General features: G+C 51.9%; 1 protein-coding gene across 2 annotated transcripts in view; it reads right to left on the reverse strand.

Moving 5' to 3' along the window:
* Window positions 1-1,753: 1,753 nt before the first annotated feature.
* The window catches only part of LOC309832552 (tyrosine-protein phosphatase non-receptor type substrate 1-like), a gene marked incomplete at its 5' end in the record, with an annotated part of 41,978 nt that continues 19,759 nt past the window's right edge, over window positions 1,754-23,972 (reverse strand). Inside the window, 6 exons of one of the 2 annotated variants that reach the window (XM_082670432.1) lie at window positions 1,754-4,233; window positions 6,645-6,684; window positions 13,120-13,144; window positions 16,159-16,269; window positions 18,076-18,405; window positions 18,991-19,311. In XM_082670432.1, the coding sequence (XP_082526558.1) occupies window positions 3,979-4,233; window positions 6,645-6,684; window positions 13,120-13,144; window positions 16,159-16,269; window positions 18,076-18,405; window positions 18,991-19,311 (1,082 nt within the window). In that variant the 3' untranslated portion in view covers window positions 1,754-3,978. The remainder of the gene's footprint in view (window positions 4,234-6,644; window positions 6,685-13,119; window positions 13,145-16,158; window positions 16,270-18,075; window positions 18,406-18,990; window positions 19,312-23,972) is intronic. The other variant, XM_082670433.1, reaches the window with a different exon arrangement.

Genomic DNA, 23,972 nt, shown 5'->3' on the forward strand with positions numbered 1-23,972 from the left:
ATGTATTTCACAAGCTGGGGCCAAGGGAGGAGAGCTGAGTTCTCTGTCACAGCCAAGGTCCTGGAGGGTGAGGCAGGTGACCTCTCTGAGCCCAGCAGGAAGCTCCTTGCCTTCTGTGTGGTCACATGGACCAGGCCAAGGGCTCAGGGCTGATCCCGGGTGGGCTCGTGGATCCAAGTGCAAGTCCCAGCTTGACTAAAGATTCATTGTGTGAGATTGGCCAGGTCATGTGCACTTCTGAGCCTCAAATTTCTGTCTCTCTCTGCAAAATGGGCACAGCCACCACCACTACTGGACAGTTAGGAGAATTAAACATGATGGAGAGACTTCCCTGGCGGTCCAGTGGTAAAGAATCTGCTTTACAATGCAGGGGATGTGAGTTCGATCCCTGGTCAGGGAGCTAGGATCCCACATGCTGCGGGGCAACTAAGCCCGCGAGCCACAACTCTTGAGTTCGCGCACCTCAACAAGAGAGCCCATGTACCACAAACTGCAGAGCCCATGCGCCCTGGAGCCTGTGCGCCACAACTAGAGAGAAGCCTGTACGCCACAACGAAAGATCCTGCATGCCTCAACGAAGATCCCGCGTGCCACAACTAAAGACCTGATGCAGCCAAAGAAAAAAGAAAAAAGAGAAAGAAAGAAGAGGCAGACTACTTGGGCTCTGCCATGGGGCGTTAGGGAAATGACTTAGCTTCTCTGTGCCTCGGTTTACTCATCTGTAAAACAGGGATAATAGGAGTTCCTACCTCACATGGTGGTTGGGGGATTAAATGAGTTAATAACTGTAAAGCATTTGGCATATTACTCACCACAGCAGGCATTAGCTATTATTACTGCTAATAATTTTGCAGAGTCAGTGCCCATATGTAATGTGTTGATATTAACTCAGTGGCTAGAAGTTGGGCTCTGAAGCTGGCAGCTAGAGTTTGAGTCTCAGCAACATCACTCATTAGTTGTGTGACCCCATAAAAGTTACACCACCTCTCTGTGCCTTGTCTATAAACAAGGTCAGTACTATTATTTACCTGGCGTTGTGAGGTATAAAGGGGTTAATCAGTGCAAAGCGCCGACACACAGTAAGCACTAACTATGAATGTTATGTTGCCATCATTATACAACTGTCATTAATATCATTAATATTCTGATGGAGGGGACATAAAGAAACTAACATTTATTGAGCACCTACTATATACTAGCACGAGACATGAATCATCTGGCAGTGTTATTCTAGGACAAGCATTAGCTTCCACATTTGGTAGAGGAGGAAAGTGCCCCGAGAGGGTGACCTGCTTGTCCAAGATCCCACAGGTGGTGAGGGGTGACCAGACCCCACTGTGCAATGTTTAGGGCAGGAAGACCCAACGCTTAGTGAAGGCCTGCCATGTGCCGAGCACCCTAGCCCCTTTAATCCCCACACTAAACCTAGAGGGGGTATTATTGTCCCCATTGTGCCAATGACCAGCCTGAGTCTCAGAGAGGTGAGTGGTTTGTTCCCGCAGCTACAAAGTGGCAGAGCCGGGATTCAAACTTGGTTTTCTGTTGGAATTCTGCTCAAGCAGGTGTTTGGGTGGCCTTACCCTGACTCCCTCTGAGCCAGGGGAAACAAAGTCTTTGTGTCTATAAAACACAAGAGAGGATCAAACGCTGAAGTCACTTCCAAGCCCTGGGGCCCACATGATCTTCTCCCAGGCTCGTGGGCGCAGGGACAAACTCACAGAGACAAGGACACTCAACACCCAGAGGGGCCGTTGTTACCCAGAAATCTTTATTACAAAAATATTTTGCAAGCCAAAAAGTTTAAGTTGCAACTATATACAAAATAGGGCCTGTTTCCTTCCCCGCAGTTTGAAAATAAACTCCAGAAACCATGCTCCTTCCATACTGTTGTTTCGACTGCTTCCTTTTCCTGGGGTTCGGTTCACAAGGTATGGGAATCTCCAGGCTGCCGGCCTGAAGCTAAACTACGTGACTTTCTTGGCCTCCTTCCTTACTCCCCTTCCAAAATTCAAAATAAAATAAAATGAAAATGGCACCAAGAAAACATTTTTTTAAAATTCTGTGTGTGTGCGTGTGTGTGCTCACATGCGTGTGCTGTCTCTGGGCAGAAGAGAGGGAGATCAAGGTTTACAAGCCAAGCTTTTGGAATCTGGAAATAGCTCGAGCCACTGTGCTCCTAGATGCCACAGAGAAGCTCTGGCTTGTGGGGCCAGAGCTGCCCACATGGCCTGTTGGCTCAGCCAGTTCCTGCATGCCATCATGTAAAACAGATCACTGTCCCCCAGAGAGCTGGGTCTGCACTCGGCTCCCCGAGTTCCACCTGGAGGACCTGCTGATGGGCAGGATGGCTCAGCTTCTGCCTCTGACAGCGTGAGCCAGGAATCCCTCGGGCATCAAATGGCTGGACCCAGGGGGCAGTGAAGATTGGCATCTCAGCTCTGAGAGCTGATCAGTTACACGTGAAGACCGAATAAACAGGGCTTGCAATATCTTCTTGCCCTGGGCCCAGCCAGGCCCCCACACTGAAATGGAGGGGTGCGGGGTCCGAGGATAACAGGGTCACGGCCTCTGCCCAACCTCTTGACAGAGGGACAGAAGGTAGGTCATTCCTGGCGTCACAGCTACCCAGTCCTCCTGGCTGTCTTTGATTTGTTCCAGTTTGATTTCGACAGGGTTTGGGAGCAGAAATGGAAGATTCCACCTTCAGAGATGAGCTCAGAGAGCTGGAATGGGGAAAACATCCAGGCACAGCTTCCTACCCTGCATGGCCCTAAAGTGCTTGTGAGCGATGGAGGGGAGGGATGGCATCTTTCCTCTCCCCTCTTTACAGGTGAGCAGACTGAGGCATTGGGTCTTGGCCAGACGGAGAAGGAGGCAGCCTGGAGAAGCATGGGCAGGTTCAGACTTAGCACACTGGGGGCTCGGAAGGCAGAAGTACCAGCCTCGTGGAGAGAGGGCTAAGTGTCTCCATGAAGCAGCCAACCTGGAACCTTCTTCCCCACCCTCAAGCCTCTGGGACTGGGAGGAACTCAGTTTCCACTGTAAGAGCATCCCTCCAGGACAACCGACCGTTCAACCTTAGACTGCACAAGACCCAACCACACACTTCAACACATGACAAAGAGCCAGGATAACACTGCTGTTGTTTTAAGAAAAATACAGAACAAAACACCACAGATCAAATTTTCTAACACCTCAGTTTCAAGATTGCACATTTCACATTTCTCAATAATTTACAGGCGTCCACAGCGAGAGGTTGTGAGTTAGTGCTTGCTGAAGGAAGCGAGCTCAGGTATGGAAGGGAGAGGTGGGGCCACGTGGAGTATCACCGTAGGAGGTCCTCCAGGTCTCGAGGGCCGTGAGGAGGAGGGGCATTTTGTCTCAGTCCTTGGTGGCGGAGGAGTTCCTCAGACGGTCCTCTCCTCCCCGGGGCTTGTGGCTGGTCAGTGCAGGGAGGGGAGACCGGGACTGCTGGCAGCCACGGCACCAAGTCTCGGGATGCGCGTCCAGCTTCTTCGCCATGGATGGGCAGTTCGATCTAAAGGGAAAACTTTCCCCAAAGCCCCAGGTGGGTGGTGCTGGGACGAGGAGGTGGGTTTTCTCCCTCCTCACTCTGGAAGATCGGGCTGCAGAGTGTCAAGGAGGCAGTCAGTGGTCTCCAAGACCATGACAAAGACCCACAGTTGATGGACAGAGGCGTGAGAGTTCTTGCACCCCTGATGGCTCTGGCCAGCTCCCAGGTCGGTTCCCTGCCTAGTCTGGCAACACTAGCCTCCATGTGTGGCCACATAGAGGGGCCATGGCTCCCGTGGAAATGCTGGAGAGCCAGCTGGGCTGGGGAGACAAGAGCTACCCTCACTGTTGGGTCCTGTCCCACCCTGGCCCTCCAGGAACTGGGCTGGCTGTCCTCATCAAGGTTGCCCGCAACGGGACAGGAAGGCTCATGGGGACAGATCCTAGAGATGACCACGGCCCTGCTCACTTCCTCTGGACCTGGACACTGGCATACTCTGAGTAGGATGGCTCAGGCTTGGGGGCTGGCTGCTTAGGGTTCCGGTTGAGGTGGACCATGTCCAGGTCGGCGTAGGTGAGGGTGTCCTCGGACACAGGTGGTGGGCAGGCCTGAATGCTGGCATACTCCGTGTGGTTGTTGGGTTCGTCGGCCTTGGGGGTGGACTTCTTCCCCTTGGGCAGGTTCAGGTCTGCATATGTGATGTCGTTGTTGTCCTGGATCTAAGTGAGATGGAGAGAAGGTCATTCTGGAGCCCCCAGCCACTCACTCACCCTCGGTACCAAGTCTGGTTGCTTCTGTCTCTTCTTGGCCTCCACCGGCTCAGCCCTAGTTCATGGCCCCTCTTCTCCAGCCAAGGTCATCTGTCTCCAGCCTTGCCCTTCCAATCAGCCTCTTCCTCACATGGCCTGAAGGGTCTTCCTAACCGTCAGTGTAGTGGCCTCATGTCCCTGCTTCAACGTCACCCCCTCCTGCAGTTCTCGCCTGCCTTTCCTGATGCTCTTTCCTCTGCCTACAGTGTCCGGCCCTCCTTCTTCTTGTAATGAAACCCAATCCACCCTGTCAATTTCATCCTAAGACCCTCCTCTCAGCTGGGTCCAGAGCTCTGTCTCTGTGCTTCCTCAGTCTGTGCTTCTGCATCACAGCACCCGCCACCTAGGGCTGTCTGTGCCTGTTTGGAGGTCTGAGAAGATGCTGACCCCCCAGTGGAAGCAGACATTCACTTATTCACTCATTTATTCAACAAAAATTCACTAGGCATCTGTTATGATGCAGAAACCAAGGCTGGCACAGAAGAAGCCCCATGGATGTTAAATGAACGAATGAATGAGTGGTAGATGGATAAATGGATGGCAACAGTTTCAGCCCCGCTTCTGGTGAAGCTGGGGACTGGGGGACAGAAGACAGGGGTGTGTGAGAATGAGGCCAGCAGTGAACAGGAGGTAAATGTTCTGTAGGCAGAAGTCGGAGTATGAATCCTGGTTCTGCTCTCTCTGGCTGAGGGACTGGGCAGTTCACTTAGCCTCTCTGGGCCTTGGTTTCCCTATCTGTAAAGTGGGTCTAATAATAGTATCTATTGCCAGGGTCACTGGGAGGATCCGATGAGATGGTCCAGGTAAAGCTCTTAGGACGGAGCCTGGCTCATGCCAAGTGCACATATGTTCAGCACGTGTCAGCTGTCATCTGCCACCTGGCAAACCTGAACCTCTCCCACATGCTCATCTTATTACACACAACTGCCGCCTTGAAATTACCCATCATGAATGACATACTTTGCTCCTTCTGTGCCTGGCACCTGCGCTGTAGACGTGGAGGGGAGCTACCAACGCCCATGATCCTACCTGATGCACAAAAACAACCTCAGTCCCCAACAGCTGACAGGCGCCCTGCTCTCACGTGGATCACCCGATTTAGGCCCTAACACAACTCTGCTTGGTAGGAATTATTTACTCTATTTTACGGTGAAGCATCTGAGAGCCAGAGAAGTTAAATTCGGTCAAAGTCACACAGCCAGAAAAGAGCCAAGGTCTGCTGGCCTCTGAAGCTGTGCTCCGACGGCCCACAGCACTGGGAGTCCTAGTCACGGGGCTGCAAGCTCCACAAGAGCCTTGCTCACTGCCCAGGGCCTGGCACATAGTAGGTGCTCAGGAAGTCCCAACTGACTGAATTCTGTATAGGTTTCAGTGCTCTTCTCACCATCATTCTTTCCCTGCAAAGTTCCAGAAAGAACTTTGACTTTGAAAGGCCCAGAAAGTAAAATGACGGGGGAGAAGGCCTTCCTGTCCCATGACTGGAAATGGTCTTGGATTTCTAATCACCACCTGAGCTCATGCCCAGGACCCGCTGGAGGCAGGAAGGGTGGGGTGGGGCTGTGCTGGGTCAGGAGAGTTTTGGCCTCGAAGCACCGTGCCTCTCACCAGCCCTGACTCTCTTCAACAGACTACAGATACGACGATGACAACTGCCAGGAAAATGTCAAGGACAGCTGCCATGTTCTCATTCCAGGTTCAGGGTAGGGCCTGTCTCCTTACAAGGCTCAGAGGAGCCCTCTGCCTCCAAGGTCTGACAGTGTCAGCTGGTGCAGACAGGGCCAGAGTTCTTGGAGACAAGCCAGCCATGGTGCCTTGAAATCCCCTCAGTGATGCTGGGGCGAAAGTGCCAGCTCAAGGGAGTGTGCCCTTGCATGAGGTCATTAACGGCATGGGGTCTTCCCACCAGCACAGGCAGCGCAGTGCTGTGCGTTACCCCGTGTGAGCGGCACAGGGCTGCAAGGGTGCTCCTGGTGGAAGGACTGGCTGGGCACGTGCACGGAGGCTGGATGGCGTGATGAACACTAAGCCCGACTCCAGGGCACCGTTTAGACAGAACACATGGTGGACGGTGCCCTTCCAAGCTGTGCAGTGTTTGGCACTGAGTCAGACAGGCAGGGACAGACTCTCGGTGGTATGATTTCCTTGCATCAACAGGAGTTGCAGATCCTGTTCTAAATTAAGACTCCTTCGCCAGGGTGGGCGGGTGCCAGGGGTGGAGGATCCTTGCTTTCCTGAGTGCCCCCCTCCCTCTGCTCCAGCTGGGAGAGTCTGTCCCAGCCTGTTCCTGTTTCCCAGGAAGGGCATCTCACCAAGCACCGTACCTGGGTTGTTTCTCTAGTGTTCTTCTCGGGCTCATGCAACCTAAAAAGGAAAGAGACGCACAGATAAAAATACCCTCACTATCTCCAGTGCTCATGCAAATGGGTAAGAATAACATTTAGGTTCCACTTCCTATATGGGTGGGGGACGTGGATGAGCGATTCCCAACAGAAACACAACTGCTTATCACATGTTTGGACCAAAGGGCTTTTCAGCATGTACTACCTTTTTTTTGTTTAACCTACTTTATCATCAAGGATCTTTAAAAATTATAATACTCGGTGCTGGGGAAGGTGCAGTGAAACTGGCAGGTTCACACACTGCTGGTAGGGGGGGCCGACCGACAACGTTTTCTGGAAGCCGCTTGGCAAAGTCAAGAGCTTGGAAGTTGTCCTCATCTTTTGACTCATAATCGCACACTTGGCCGGGTGAGGGGGGGGGATTCAAAATATAGAAAAAACTTTATGCACAGAGGCATTTACCACAGAACGCGATGGGGGAGGAAGGTTTACACCTCACAGCTCCACCAACTGGGACTGGTTAAGGAAATTAGGATAGATTTGTAGATAAAGACTTAAAAGGTTTATGAGGAAGTTTTTTTTTTAAATTACAAATCACATTAAAATGATAAGTATAAAAGCAAAATTCTCTGTGGAATGATTTCAATTATGAAAAATGTGTGGATAACACTGGAAGGAAACATAGTAAAATGTTAACAGCAGGGGTCCTTGGGTGGTATTTTTTCTTCTTTTTAGTTTCCCATGTTTTCCCAATGTTCTACATTATACACATCTAAGTCACCACTAAGAAAGGAAAAGAGAAGGACCAAGTGTTCTGGTTAATCAAAGAAGCTCTTCAAGCACTTGATTCTGTAATTGGAGGCCGTGGCTTGGCTCACTGCAGGGTCACAGTCAAGGTGGTGAGCAAACCAGAGCCACTGGCTCTGCAGGAGTTGTGTAAATTCTCAAGCTGGCCACTCTGGGGATGTTAGCCTGGATCATGTCAGAAGTGAGCAATGGGGCTTGGCAGTGGGGTTATTAATGGATTTGGCATGAGCACTTGGCTCAGGAAGCAGTTCTGGGGCAGGACGGGTCCCACGTGGCCAAGCAACGGCCCTCCAGGAGCAGGGACACCGTCTGGAGGGGACCATCACTCACTCAGTCTCCATCCATACCCCTCCTGCTTCCAACGGGTCTGGCTTCCCACTGCCTTTGGTTCAAGTCCAATGCCTCGCCCTGCTTGTAAGCCCTGTGCAGTCTGTCCCTGGCTGACCTCCCTAGGGGTCATTCACTCCCTTGGCCTCATTCACCCACTTATTCACTCACCCAATATTTCTCAAGGGCTACTTGATGTGGCCAACTTTACATGTCAACAACAGCCTTGAAGAACCCCCTCAACCACTTTTCCTCTTGGTTAACCTTTGCTCATCCTTCAAGACTCAACTATGTTGTCACTTCCTTGGGAAGGCTCTGACAGTGCTGGGCTGGCTGGGCTGCCCCTCCATGACAATTTCAAACTTCTTGCATATTTTCCCATCTGGTTTGTGTGTCTGGCTGTCTGCCATGCTTCTTCACCACATAGGTATGGGTGCTCAAAACTGACTTGGAATGAATGACAATCAGGCTGCCCCAGGGCCTCTGCACACTCATTCCTCCTTGCCTCTTCATCTGATTCACTCCTTCTCTTCCCTCAGAGCTGTTTCAAATAGTTCTTTCTCAGGGAAACCTTCACTGAATCCCAAACTCCATTCTCAGAACACTGGGCTCCTCTCTCAGAGCAATTATTACAGAACAGAAGCAGTTATCCATTTTTCATGTCTGTCTCTCCTCCGGTCCCTCCTTGTCTCAGTGAACGGCATTGCTGTTACTCATCCCTGTGCTCGGCTAAGGAAGTGGGAATCACCCCCGATTCTCCTCCCTCCTCCTTTAAAACCTGTGTCTAATCCACTGCAAGGTTTGTCGACTCTGCCTCCGAAGTACATATCGAACCCCTCCAGTCCGTCATCACCACCATCCAGGTTTTAAATTTCCGAGGAGCCTCTGGCGTCTCTGCTCTATTCCTGCCCTGCCTGCACTCCACTCCCCACATGTAAAATGCATCTGCGATGTCATATCATCTTTCTGCTTAAAACCCTCAACTCCTTCCCACCACGCAGTGAAATCCATCTCCGAGTCCTGACTGCCTGGCCTGCGTGACGTGCCCTCACCCAATGCTCTAGTCCTGTCTCCGCCCTCGATCACTCAGCTCTGGCCCCCTTGCCTCCTCCATGGTCTGTGAACACGTCCAACTGCTCCTGCCTCGGGGTCTTGGCACTGGCCATTCCCTCTGCCTGGTCTACTCTTGTTCCCGATATTCCCATGGCTAGAGCCTTCTCGCCCCTCAGCTGTCTCCTAAATGTCCCCTCCTTAGATGGTCTTCCCTGACCGCCCACCGCACACCCACCCCCTGCCCCCCCAACCTCTGCTCTGCGTCTGACTTTGTGTTATTTAGTCAGTGCCTGCAGCACATCGTGTATTAACCTCCTAGCTTGTTTGGTAACTTGCCTCCCTGTGGACCACTAGCTCCATGTGGGCAGGGACTAGGCCCGTGTCATTCACCACCAGAGCCCTGACACCTAGTAATGGGCCGGTGCGCCATTAGCATGCCATAGATGTTTGCTGAATGAATGAACATCTCTCCCATGGGATCAAAAGTGCCACGAGACCAGGGCTAGTGTCCTTTTTGCTACTCTTTGCAATCCCCCGGCTTAAGGCCTGGCGCTCAATCCAGATGAATAAATGAAAAGAGTCAGGGAAGCCTTAAATATTCCAAGAATAAATTCAGTGAATGTCTGACAAGTGAACAAATGGCCGACCGAATGAACCCCAGTGCCCAATTAAGGGAGCAGAGCCACATTTTTCTCTCATCTGAGCTGAGGAAGATTACAACGTTCTCTTGTACGGTCCTAACCTAGGGAGTTAGAAATAGCCAGTCTCCCCACTGGCCCTGCAATCTGATGGGCCCTTTGAGCTCAAAGTGGTGGCATTGCCCCCTCCCCTGCTCCGCCCCCTCCCGGGGTGCTGGGTTGTTACCCATGCCAATGTCCTCTGGAAAGCGTCTGATCCCAGTCAGCCTAGCTGAAGCTGGCGGCTGCACGGGAAAGCACCATTACCGCTCACTAGCTAACGCTTTGGCTTAGAGAGATGAAAGGGAGCAAGTGATCTCACGGTTCCCTCGGTAGGCTCATGCTGGAAAAATAAAAAACAGGCAGAAAACGGCTGGCTTCTCTGGGGAAGAAGAAACAGGCAGCAAGAGGCACTGGATCAGTGATGAACAGCCTCAGCTTCAGCGTCAGAGAAATCTGGGTTGACTCGAGGTTCAGCACTTACTAACTGTGGGACCTTGGGAAGGTCTCACGACTTCTCTGAGCCTCACTTTCCTCAACCACAACATGGGGACAATAATAAGCTTCTAGAGCAGGGGTTCTCAAAGTCCAGCTCGGAAGCAGCAGCATCAGTGCCACCTGAGAACTTGTTAGGAATACAAATTCCGCATCAGAAACTCAGGGGGTGGCGCCAGTAATCTGCATTTTAACAAGCCCTCCAGGGAATTCTGCTACACACTCAAGTTCCAGAACCTCTGCTGAATTAAACTGGGACAAGAGTAAATCATAGGATTTTTGCAATAATTAAATCACCAATGGGCTAATATAGGTACAATCATAGATCTGTGCCTGGAACACAGTGAATGCCCGGTAAACGTTAGCCGCTGATGCTGTTGTCATTATTATTATCGACACACCCCTTTTCTTCCAGAAATGTACTGTCTAATTGAGGAGATGACATGTAAAAAAATAGTGACAACAATAAAAACAAAACAAAAAAGAGAGATCCTTCCACATCTGGGGCTGTGAAGCCACTGACAGGGAGAGTTTTAGGGATTCAGGAAGTTAGAGATCGGGGATTGCTGTGGTGGTTTGGGACGGCATTTGTTCATTCATTTATTCAACAAACCTTTACTGAGCACCCATTCCATTCCAGGCATGGTGCCAAGTTCAGCAGCAATTAGCGGTGAACGTGAGGGAAGTAACCCCTGCCTTCGAGAGGGGTGGGTTATACTATGGGGACAAGTGCAGAGACAACTTGGACACACCGGGGTGTCCATCCAGGGGCATCAGGAGAGCTCCCAGGAGGGGCCTCTGTCCCTGGAGGAGGTAACACCCTTGCTGAGCCCAGAAGGAAGAGCAAGAGGTAACCAGGTAAAAGGAGGGGCGCCTACACTAGCTTCCATGTGGCACAACTCCAGGGGGCGCTGTTCAGAGCCGGCCGTGACTGCCACCCCCTGAAGCTGTGCAGACCCTGGGTGGCTCAGGAGCAGGGATGGGGAGCACATCTCAGGGAGAGGCCCAGCGCACAGGGCGAGGAGAGCGAGGATGCAGCGTGAGGGAGGAGGTGAAGGGGGGCAGCGTTGGCTGAGGCACGGAATGTGAGCCCCAGGAGTGGCTGGGAGTAGAACTGTCCAGCGCAGCAGGGCTGGACCACGAGGTGCTTGAGGGCCTCAGGAGGGCATCTGGACTACCTCGAGGGCCACAGGGAGCCCCTGAGGGGTTTTAGGCAAAGGACGGAAGCTGAGCCTTGCCCTTGAGAAAGAGTGTACTTCGGTGGGAAGTGTGACAGTTGAAGGCCCGGCAACAGGAAGCACGTTTCCCTGGGGGCAGCGAGGAGCCTGGTTTTGCTGGAGTGGTGGCTCTGCTTGTTCAGGGATGGGGAAGCCGGGAGGCTGGCCAGGGCTCAGAGCAGGAAGCCACCTGCGGAGGTCAGAGCAGAAAGCAAGGCTCTCTCCCAAGGGCACCACAGACTCCTGCTGTGGGGCAGGAGGGACACATAGTGCTTCCTAGGGCCCTTCAGACAGGTCAGATGCTCTTGCTGTGTGCAACCGCAGTGCCTAGTATTTCCCCACTGCATCTGTGGTCCCCAACACAGGACACAGCACCCCGATGCCCCCAACCTTGGTATCGTCCTTGACCCTACAATCCATCGGCAAGTTCTCTTGGCTCTACCTGTGAAATATATCCAGAATCTGACCATTTCTAAGCCCATCCCATCACCCTGGTCTAGGCCACCACCATCTGCTTGGACAACTGCAGCAGCCTCTTCTCTGGCCTCTCTGCCTCCACCCTCACCTCCTTTACCTTGGTCCACACACAGTGGTCAGGATGATGGCTTTTAAAACAAAGTCAGATCATCTCCCTCCTAAGCCTCCTCATCCAACCGGGAGTAAAACCCTGAGTCCTAACAGCCACAGGCCCTAGACCCCTGGCTTCCCCTCCAGATCCTCAGTCCTGCTTTGCAATTCTGAAATCCACAAAGCTCTAAAAATATCAGAAGATTTTCAAAACCCATTTGCTGGCAAAACCTGTCCCAAACCAACATGAAGCTATTTATAGTTTGTATTTATCGTCCTTGGTGTGGACGTTCATGTTTCCATGCAGGTACATTCACGTGGTAGATGATGGGGCGCTGCCTCTACTTTGCTGGGGTGAATGTCGGGGGCCTTCCCTAAAGCTGCAAAGTCTGGATTAGTCACCCATCTGCTGCATGGGCCACAGCTAAGGTACGTGGGCCTGCACCTCCTGATCTCATCCCTTCCTGTCCCTTCACTCCTTCTGCTCCAACGGCTGGCCTCCCGTATCCTCCCGGTACTGCCCACCTTGGGCCTTTGCCTCGCCTGCTCTCTCGCCCAGCAGGTGTCCCCTCACAGGTCCCCAGCTCCAGGTCCCTGCTCATATGTCCCCTTCAGAGGAGGCCCTGCCCCTGCCCTCCCTGCCCCGCATTCTCCATCCCCTTGCTGTGTTTGATACGTCACCACCTGACGGGGCATTATACTGTTTTGCCTTCAGGCTTACTGCCTGCTTCTCTCACTGGCATCTGAGCCTCATGAAGGCCCAGACTGACTCTTGTTCACTGCTGTATCCTGAGTGCTCAGAACAGAGCTGGTGCACAGTAGAGACTCAGCAAAAACCACCGATAATGCGAACCAACAAACTAATGTACCATCTGTGATGTCATGTCATCGGCTTAGCTTCTGACCAGGTCACGGGCTTCAGGAGGGCACAGATGCTTCTATCCCACTCATGCCGGCATTGCCAGGGCCGTCTGTGCCAAAGCACTCAATGAATATTTAGTGAACGAAGGAAAGAGCAGAGTATACAATTTGGATTCGGGGGCAGAATGTGCAGGCGTTTTCTGCCACAGTCCAGATGGGATTTGATCAGGGTCTCACTGTCTGTGGACAGCAAGCAAGAAATCAGTGCCTCTGTGTGCAGAAATCCCCTCAAATCCCCTCATTTGAGATGGTAATTACAGATGGACCTGGTGAGAAGAGCTTATAAAGGAAAGAAATAGTTGACTGGCGCAGTGGGTGTGCATTACGCTTTGCAGTTTTGGAGGCAAACAACAAAATAACTACAAAAGCACCCGAGCCCAGTGATGCACTTACCTTGTAGAGGAAGTGGAGCCCTTGGCTGAAAGAGAGAAGAAACAAAAGCCAGTTATTTAACCTAGAAACACACTTTGCTCACGTAACTTTGTGTGTGTGTGTGTGTAGGGGCGGAGGCAGAGGTTTACCTCCAAGGATGTTGGGAGGAATTATTGAAATCACCTCTAAACCACAGGAAACCCCGTGTCCACCCCACTGGGGTGGGTGGCCCATTATCTTCCATGGAGGAAGACCAGTGAGCTGGGCCTTCCTGCTTTCCCATCTCTGGGAATTGCCAAAGGTCAGATCCCAGAGCAGCCTTCAGCCTGGGAGGGGGCAACTGCCCTACCTCTGTCTGAGCCTCACTTCCATCCGTCACACACCTTACCAGAGACCCTACAGCAAGCCTGGGTCCCCATCAGGGCCCTTCACTGCTGGAGAACAGGTTTTAGCAGGTCTGCTAGGTAGGGGAGTAAATGGGAATCCCACTTCTGCCACCGACTCGCTTGCTGTGTGACCCTCTGTGGGTCATTTTCCCTCTCTGAGCTTGGATTTCAGTGCTTTAACTCACAGGGTTGGGCTGGACATCCATTTTCATCTCACCACTTTCCAAAAAAGGATCTTGGGAGGAAAGAAAGGGTCCATCCGGCTCAGAGATTTTAAGCCTGTGATATGGGGCATCCCACAGAGAAGCCCTGGGGATCAGCCACCAGTTGACTCCCATTTTGCTGTAAAACTGTAATTAAAAAGCAACGTGCACAGGCAAATGTGCTCTGCACCACATTGTAACAGGCTGGGGGCTGCCACAATGCAAGAATTCTCACTGCCACATTAACGCTTGGTGCCTGGGCAGGTACTGGATTTTTAGGTGAGTGACACCAGTTAGATGCTGCAGCTCAGCATCTAACATTTGAATGGAAGATGATGGGTTGCCAAGTGCTGGGTCATGAGTCATCTCAGGGAGTCCAGTGATGGGACCAATCATCTCCATTTTATACCAAGGACACTGGATGACTCCCTAAGGTCACACAACTGGTAAGTGATAGAGTTGAAATTAGGATATTTCACTGTGAGTATGAGGTAGAGGATGGCAGATACCTCCAGGGACCAATGAGGGAGAAGGGGTGTCTCATTAGGATGGAGGTGAAGTGCAGAGTGGTCTCAAACAAAGTCCCTGGAGACCCACTGTCCAGGTGTGAATCCTGGCCTCAGCACTCACCAGTTGCGAGACCCTGAGCAAGTTTTATAACTTTCCCATGCCTCAGTTTCCTCATCTGTAAAGTGGGGTTAGGTCTGTGAACAGTGCCTGGCACATCAGAAGGTCTGACTGAGGGCCAGTTGTCACTGTCTCTAGAGCCTATGTGTGAGAGCCGGGCTCTGCACACAAGCAGACGCACCACTCAGGGCTGGGTGGCCTTCACCAGCATCTGCAGTTCTCCAACCCCCCTCCCCCTCCGGAACACTGGGTCACTGATGCCCAGGCCCATGGTAATGAGCTCACATGTGCCGGAGCCTGACGTGGTGGCCAGGGATGAGGCTCCAAAGGGGACTGGGACACTAGTGGACACCGTGAACGCTCCATCCAAGGGCTGGCTTGTCACTCTTGGTGGGCAACGGACCCTGCTTCCCCACCTGAGGAGGAGTCCTTCCTGTGCGGGGGCGCCAGGAATGTTAGGGAAACCACCCTGTAGATCAACTGGCATCATTCTGGATTCCAGAGATGCGGGCCCTGACGCCAGCCCTCCTGGACGGGAGCTGGAGGCTCAGGCAGTGTCTCAGAGCTGAGTCCCTCCAGCCAGCCCAGCGGGGAGGGAAACTTGGGGACCAGAGGAAAGGGGTTGCAGGAGGGGTGCGTGGCTGATGCACAACACGCCCGTTGAGCTCTGCCTGGAGGTCTGGGTGCAGAAGCACAGCTCGGGACCACACTTTGCACCTTATAAGCTGCAGCACGTGGTGGGTCAAAACCAGCATTTTTAAAAGAATATAGTATAAAATATGACAAAAAGGAAAATATCAGAGTTCCAATTTTATAGATGGGGTGTGTGTGCATTGGGTTGAGACATGAAATGTATTTCTATCACTTGTAACCAAAAAAGTTTCAGAAACACTGGCTTAAAATAGTCTCCTTCAAGAGTGGGAAAGAGAACATGTATCCTTTTAGGTCTGAGAATGTGTCAGAGCTGCTGTTTCACATGAGCTTATTTGTTTCATAACTAGCCTCCAAGGCAGGCACTGCCACACCCATTCTACAGGTGAGGAAATGGAGGCCAAATTGTTCAGAGCATAAAACAAGGGTCTGGAACCCTAGTTTGTCTGACTGTAGAGTCAGAGGTCTGGCTACAGCAACAACTACACACACACACACACACACACACACACACACACACACACACGTGCTTGCCCACGCACATGAATGAGCATGCAAACAAGGGGACGATGTCCTGGATTTGAACTTATACCCTCCTGCTGCAGTCCAAGGCCACACACCTTGCCACAGTGAAGGGAGCTTTCCAGGGAGGTGGCTCGTGTTTCCAGCTCATGTACAATACTGACGACAGGAGTTAACATTTATTGAGCACTTGCTGTGTGCTGGGCATCTTACTAACATTGTACCCACAGTCAGCCATTTAATCCTCCCAACGGGCTCAGAAGTAAGTTGTGGTATTATCTGGTATTATCCCCACTCCCTTCTAGCCTCCTGCCAGGGTGCCGGGCATGTAACCTGGACAGGTAAGGGGAAAGCAGAAGTCTGCCTGGGGCTCCTGGGAAACACTGTTTCCTCCCTGAGGTCCTCTTGACACCCTCGCATCTCCCTGCTTGCCACCTTGGTAGTGGTCCCATGAGGATGTGAGGCCTGGAGCAGTGATGGCTGCGGGGGTGCTGACCCACCCAGATTCCAGCCTGGTGAAGGGCCCACACAGCCATGGCACTGTTACCTTTGGACTTCTTGTTACCGGGAGTAACTGGACATCTTTATGGCTTAAACTGCATGAGGTCTCCCCCTCTGGGAAGGACAGTCCAGGGGCAAACTCATGAGGAGGAACTGAGAGATGCACCCACCTTTCTTCTGTCTGATTCGGAGGAGGTAGAGGGCGGCGATCATCAGGGCCACCAGCAGGGCACACACTACGCCCACCACGATGAAGATACTGTTCCAGTTGTCAGCCTTGTCTAGGACCACACAAAATAGAGGCTTCTTGTAGGAAAATTTAAAACAAAAAAAAAGGAAAACCCACTGCCCCTATTCACCATGAGGCAGGCTTCATTAACGGAAAACATCTGGCTCAGACATTTCAGGCCACATGGGCACGTCCATGGGTCTGCACACACCTCTCCTCATGGGTTACCCACCGGCAGTGCAAAAACCGTGCTGAGGTAACAGGGGGGAAACGCTGCTGTCAGCCTTGGAGAGGCCCAGCTGCAGGGCATGGGCGGGAATCTCCCTCCCGAGGAACAGACATATGTTCCTCCTCATCTAAGTGAGCCGTGGGGCGGCCACACAGCGAGCTCCTAATCATAGCTGGGGCATCACACAGCGCAGGGGGCAGGGGTGGCGAGGAGTGCTGGACGTGCGTCTGGACATGCAGAGCCCCGAGACTGTGCCCTGGTCCGTGCCCAGGGCCTGGGCCTAGGAGTGCTGAGCCCAGGACATGGGACACGGAGACAGGGCAGGGGTGGCGCCGGGCACAGGCAGGGGACCCCACATGAGGGCACAGTGGGAGGCCAGGAGCAGGTCTCAGACACGTGGGTTCAAATCATTGCCCTCTGTGGTGTGACCTTGAGCAGGTCATTTAAGCCCCCCTCACACACTGGCTTATGTTACTGAGGCCAATAGTAATCTCTACCTCATTGGATAGCTCTGAGGATTACCTCACTAACTAAACCAGCTCGCACATCAACCAGCTAATTCACTCTTTCATCCTTTCTAAAAGTATTTCTTGAGTGTCTACTGCATACCCAGCACTGAAGCTATAATGCTGCGACAGCTATGGTCCTAGCAGCTGAGACTCAAAGCTGGGGGATCACCAGAGTCACCTCCCTCAACATTGCCAGAAGCAGGCAGAGCAGCCCAGAGACAGGCACTGACTTGTCCAAGCTCCCCAGCAAGACTGTGACAGGCGGAGTGGATCCACACAACCTATCTCCAGGGGCAGGGCTCATCCTGTGAAAACCAGCCACTGGTGGCACCAAAGGGCACCGTGACAGGCCCAAGGCTTCTTTAGAGCTGTTTCCTTCAAGGATGCACGAAGGAAGGAAATGGACTCTATTCTAATCCATTCAAAGGGTCGCTACATACAAGCGTACAGGTGATGGAATATTCCACAGTGGTACCAAAACGCCAACTAGGTGCTGCCGTTTTGAAGAAAGAAGGGAGACACATCGACAACAGGTTGGATGGGGGCTGACACCTTTCACTCTCCCAGAAGGGTGGCAGCATCACCATCACCTTAAATGGGCCTAGAAATGTTCCCTGGGAATCGTCCCACAGAAATAGCTGTGCATGTAACAGAATATGTACAAGGACATTTAGTGCAGCACTGATTTTACTTGCGATAAGCCACAGACACCCTGAAGCCCCCATCCCTACTCCCAGTGGGGCACCCTTGCGATGGCAGCCAGGGAGACAAGGCCCAGGTAAGAAAGAGCAAGCCGGAGGGAGGAGGCAGACATGGAATGGTGAAAACAATTATTGTTAGTGAAAGAAAGCAAAAGGTAGGACACTATGGACTGGACGATCTCTCTCCTTCCCTACTTTCTTTCTTTCATGGATATTTATGTCAAAAGATCTGTAAAGAATATACCAAACTCTAACAAGTGGTCACTCTTGGGGGTGTGGGGTTTGGGGGCGGGAACTCACTCTAAAGTTCTACTTTATATCTATTCACTTCTAGATTGTTCTATAATAAGCATGAATTACTACCTTTCATATTAAATAAAAAAGGTAAAGAACTGGGTCAGTTGGAGTGGAGGCCTCACCAATACGTTCATCTGCATCCTGGTTCTTCTGGGGAGCAGAGGCCTCCAGGGTGTGGTTTTTGGTGATCGCCGGCTGTCCGTCATGCTCCACCTGGCAGGTGAGCAGCACAGCCTCCCTGTGGGCAGATGAGTTCACCAGGAGCGAGCTCGTCCGGTTAAAGGTCCCGTCCTTGTTCTCTATGAGGGTCGAGGCCATGTCCATTCGGGACACATTTCCGTTCTCCAACCAGGTCAGCTGTAGGCGCTGGGGGTAGAACTTGTTCACCTGGCAGGTGACATTCACCTGGTTCCCCACCTTGGGGTGTTGGGTAATCGTCAAGGTAGGCGGAACTGAAACAGCATAGGCAGAAGCTCTGACCTTATGGAACCAACAGGTCACAGGAGAGGGGCTGGGTAACAGCTTCCAGCACAGCAAGGGAGTCACCAGAGGACAGAGCCAGGCATGCAGCAGGCGCTCAAACACCAGGGGTGTCTTTGCATAGAAATGAAATCATAAGCACACTGTAGGGCGCACAGTAGGTGCTCGAGGACTGGGCTCCTAGTAGGTTAATGATGTGTGTCATCTACAAGCACAGCCCCTGGCATGCAGTTGGAATATAATAACTGCAGCAAAATATACGAGATCGCCAAGCACATAGGGGCCTGGCTTATAGTAGGTGCTCAGTAGTTGGAGAAACTATTGATTAAGTAAAGGAAACTACTCAGCACAGTGCTTGGCACGTGATGGGTGTCCACCTGGCAGCTGCCGTTAAAACGGTAGTTAGTGACCAGCTCATCTAGGAGCCTGGTGATGGGGCAGGACTGTCAGGAAGTAGATTCCAGGCAATTTGAGGCCTGGAGCAAAAAGCAGGGAGGAGGAAGGGGCTGGGGCCTTGAGAGCAGGTGCGGGCTTAGGCTGGCATGAGGGGCTTCTACCTCGGATGGTCTCAGACAAGTTGGCTGTCCCACGAAGAGGAGGGTCTCCCTGCAGGGTGATGTGGGTCACCTCGCAGATGACCTGGGAGCGAACATCCCCCGGGGCCAGCACCACCTTGGTTGTGCTGGAGATGCTGTAGGAAACGTTGTTTCCCTCCGGTTCCACGTCGGTCTGGGAGGCTGAGAGCTCATTGCCATTTTTGAACCATTTCAGGGAGATGTTTCTGGGGGAGAACCCGTGGGATTTGCAGGTGAAGCTCACTGTCTGCTCAGGTGTGACCCTCACTGTGGGGCCTGATACCACAGGAGGAGACGGTTTGGCTACAAAAGGAACATTTATAAATGATGAACATGATTGTAATTATCATCACTAATGATGAAAATGTGACGCAGTTAAGAACCACCACACATATTATGTTTTAAATTCCTCAAATAGTTCTGGGAGGGCAGTGTCATCATCCTCATCTGACAGAGGAGACACACAGGTTCCCAGAGGTGACTCTGAGTCAGGGGCAGGGCTGACATCAAATTCCAGGCCTGAGTTCAAAGTCCACCTTCTTACATCTGCCAGGTGATTTCCCACCAGTTTGGGCAAAGGAACAAAAGTACCGATTGGTCTCACTCTCCTATTAACTGTTCCTAGCTGGGCTCCCCCTGGAAAACTTAGGTAAGTTCGGAGAAGTGTTCACAGAAGTAAATGCAGGGGAAGCGGGGTCATCGCGGGACCACACGGAAGCTGAGCCAGGCTGGCCGTCCAACGAGAGCTGTGGCCATGGCACCTCCCAGCTCCTCGTCTGTGAAAGGGGACAGCAGGCATTACCCTTCCCGGGCTGCAGTGAGGGTTAAATCAGGCAGTGGGAGCATTTTTGCTATGAGTAAAACACAAGATGATTCTCAAAATTAAACAAACACAGATCCCTCTTTAACCCAGACTGTATTTATATCCCTTCAGGTATCTATGAATTTACTGCATAGTTTTCATTCTTTCCACAAATATTCCAGTAGGACTAATGTGCCAATCCTTGAATTTGAAAGGAAGGGAGCAAAGGGATGTTTTTCTGAATCTGGGTTCCTCTCCTGGGTCAGTTTTAGGTTGAAACAAAGATCATTGAGTGCTAAGAAACCAAAGGTGGTTAATTTCTTAATTGTTATTAAATCAGAAAAGACATAGACACAGGCCTATGAAGCAGCAGAAGCACCTCTTGTGTCCTGAAAATGTACACAAATCAGCAAATCAAAAGTGAGGGCAGGGGCTTCCCTAGTGGCGCAGTGGTTAAGAATCCGCCTGCCAATGCAGGGGACACGGGTTCGAGCCCTGGGCCGGGAAGACCCCACATGCCGCGGAGCAAATAGGCCCGTGAGCCACAACTACTGAGCTTGCGCGTCTGGAGCCTGTGCTTCGCAACAAGAGAGGCCGCGATAGTGAGAGGCCCGCACACCGCGATGAAGAGTGGCCCCCGCTCGCCGCAACTAGAGAAAGCCCTCGCACAGAAACGAAGACCCAGCACAGCCATAAATAAATAAATAAATTTATATTAAAAAAAAAAGTGAGGGCAGTTTCTCCCTGTAGAAGGGTCCTCTAGGGTGTCTCCAAATTGTTCGTTATTACGTAACACCTCCTATAAAAGTTGGCAGAGAGCAACTATTATAAATATTTGCATTTGTAAATATTTAACTTGCTTCCTAAAACTCATCAGACATTTTGAGGACATAGTAAGGAGGTGTTACTTGAATAAATCAAGTCATAGAAACACCAGCATCCTGGACGTAAGTAGAGGGAGCAGACACTGTGATCAGTTAGCACTTACAGAGAGTTTTGGGGAGCCTGGTGCTGGGCTGATTCCTCTAGGAACCTCAGCTCTCTCATTCCCCACATCAGTCCTGAGAGGGAAGCTCGAGAGTGGCCCCATTTATGGGATGAGGCTCAGGGAGGATGCAGCTGGCCAAGGGCACCCAGCGAGGAAAGGTCAGAGCTCATCTCACTGCCCACAGGACTGACTGATTTTAGGGTCTCTGATCTTTACTTAAGCCTCAGTGTCTGATTCTAGACAAAGTGGATAAAGCACCACTTGGTAAGATGAGTGAGGATGTATGTAAAACACAGAGCCTCGCATATAGTTGCTTAATCAATAATACAATAACATCTTAATCATAAGATCTGGTCATTCCTAGGTCTGAAAGTATGTATTTATTCTCTGAGTAAGAAGGCAAAACAAAAGTATTATGGAAAAAACAAGAAAAGTCTCAAATTTTGTTCCCTGCAGCTGCCATGAAAAATCCACATGAATAGAGGAGCAGGAAACCACCAAATTATGATTCTCTCCCCCTTTTTAAAAATAATCCCCTCAGGGAAAAATTTGGGGGAACCGGCTTTCAAAACACACAAGGGATCATAGGCATTTTCCTGCAGGCCAGCCCTTTACAGAAGCTGGAAGCATTTTGAAAGGAGGGAACACGTTAGACTTGGTCAGTGTCACTGCGGTGTACTGAGGCAGGAGGGCTCTGGGCTGAGCAGAGAGGGTCTACAGGGATTCTAGCACCTGTTTACACACACACACACACGTGTTTAAAATATGGGAAAGTTTCCCCAGAGATGAAGCTCGGGTCTGAACAGGGTGGTCTGAGTGCACAGGAAGCCCCTCTCAGCCCAGATGTCTGGGGAGGTGTCTCTGCCTCTCCACTCAGGCTGACTTCTTTGGGCCTCCTAAGAGCTGTCACTGTCCTGGACTATTCTAAAGCACCCACACCCGGAAGAAGTGTTCTTACAACTCAGGCACCACGGGGGACCCACCTTTGTCAGGGAAAAACCACAGCCTTCCCTCTGTGACCTCAGAGAACATGTAGATCAGGGCTCCTCTGTCCTGGCTGGGCACCAGCATCCTCTGCAGGAGTTAAAACACTCACCTGCCCAGGCCCACATCTGGCCTATTAAATCAGAATTTCTAGGGTGGGGATAGGGTCACGGGAGCTCTTCCCTGTCTCCCAGGTGATTCAAATGAGCAGCTGAGGTTGAAAGGCACCCAGCCCCACCCCAACTCCAGTTGTACTTAGTCCTGGAGGGAAAGTGACCCATCCGAGGTCCTCTGGCTTCAGCACATCAGAGCTCACGTTGGTGGAACACGTTCCGGGTGCCAGGCTCTGCTCTAAGCTCTTGACATGTATCCTTCATTCAGTCCCTGCAGCAGCTCTGTAAGGGCGGTGCTGTCACTGATGGACAAGGACACTGAGCCCCAGTGTGGGGAGGGACTTGTTAGAGGTCCCAGAGCCGGGACGGGGCAGAGCTGGGATGGAGGCCCAGGCAGGGGGGCTCGGCCCAGGCTCTCAACTGCTGTGCACTGAGCTCAGTGACACCCAACCCACTCCATCCAGGGCTTCCTAGATCCTCTTCAGTCATCACAGACCCCTGAAAGGCAGCGTGATTACCACCATTGCACAGATGGGGAAACTGAGGACTAGAGGGAACTGAGATATGCCCAAGATCACACAGCCTGGCAGGCCAGCACCATCGCTCCCTGAGGGGCTGTCCTGTCACCAGGTCGTTGTACCTTCAGGACATAATGCAAAGGCTGTGTGATTATCCTTGGTCTACAGGTGAGGAAATGGGGCCCAGTACAGGGAACTGGGTCACAGCCTTGAAAAAACACCTCGACTGGGGGGCCCCTACTCTGCTGGTGATTTAGACAGAGCACCTCAAATCCTTCCAATTCTACTGAAAGGAGACCATGATGATCACCATTTTACAGATGAGAAAACTGAGGCTGAGAGAAATGAAGGGACTGTCTCCTCACCCGCCCACTGTGTCCCAGAAGTGTTTCCTGTCACATCCAAGCTTTCATGGCCATCAGCAGAGCAGGCGCCCCACCTTCACAAGCCCCACACTGACCACCACCCTCCCCTTTTCCCTCTGAGATTTTTGACTTCAAGCAAGTACCGGGAGGAGTGGCCTCTGAGTGCCCAGGCCTGGGGACCCTGTAGCAACAAGGGAAGACATGGGCCCCTGACACCTGAGTCTAGAATATGAACTCTTGCTCACGCGGGGTCCCCAGCGCCCTCTAGGGAGCACCTCCCCCTCCTCATCGTCGGCCTGCAGAGCCAGGAATGGGCGTGCATGGTGCTGCTGGGACTGCACCGGCCCCTCTCTGTGCTGTCCGCACTGCACTTCCCGGAGCTGCTCCCCCATGAGGCCTAGTGAAGAAGCAAGATCGCAACAACAGAGGGAAAAACTCCTGGTGCTTTTAAGTGTGTCTTTTAGGAACATGTTCAGGACATCACAAGACACTGTAGTATCTGTCTGATCTGGTTGTAAAGGTAGTCCTGCCTCTCACACGGGACTTTTTCTCATAGTTATTACTGAAGAACAGAACAATACAGGATTTTATAGGAGAGGGTTGAAGCTTTCTCTACACTTTGACAAGCACAGTGGGGGTACAGAGAGCAGGGTGTGAGTCAGGACGCTGGGGGTTCAGTCTTGGCTCCCCTACCTGCTCACCAGCCACATCCCTTTCTGAGCCTCAGTGTCCTTATCTGTAGAAGGGAAAACAGACAGCCCTTCCTTCTGAGCACTGGTTATAGGGAGAAAAGGCCATGAGGAAGATTCAGCGTCTGTCAGGCTGCTGTTCCCTCGTCCCCTCCCCTCGCTCCCTTCTCATCCAGGGAATCCTCTGGGCAGGCGGCCTGGGGACGAGGACGAGCAGCCTCCTGGGAGGCAGCAGATCTGAGTGGCAGTGGAGCCACTTACTAGCTGTGATTGGCTGAGCAAGGGAACCACCAGCTGGGAAGTTTAGTAAGAGCTGCAAAGTCAGGATAAAGGCGCCTTCCCTACGTCCAGGGGTAATGGGGAGATTCGATTGCTACCACATCTAGGAGGGAAATTTGGCAATATCCACACGAATTAAAACACACATAGTCCATGATCTAGCAATGCCACCTCCAGCGGGCACCTCCCACTTGAGTACAGTGATGCAGGACAAGATTATCCACTG

The sequence above is a fragment of the Grampus griseus genome (assembly GCF_964374135.1).
Source record: "Grampus griseus genome assembly, chromosome: 14".
NCBI classification, from domain to species: Eukaryota; Metazoa; Chordata; class Mammalia; order Artiodactyla; family Delphinidae; genus Grampus; species Grampus griseus.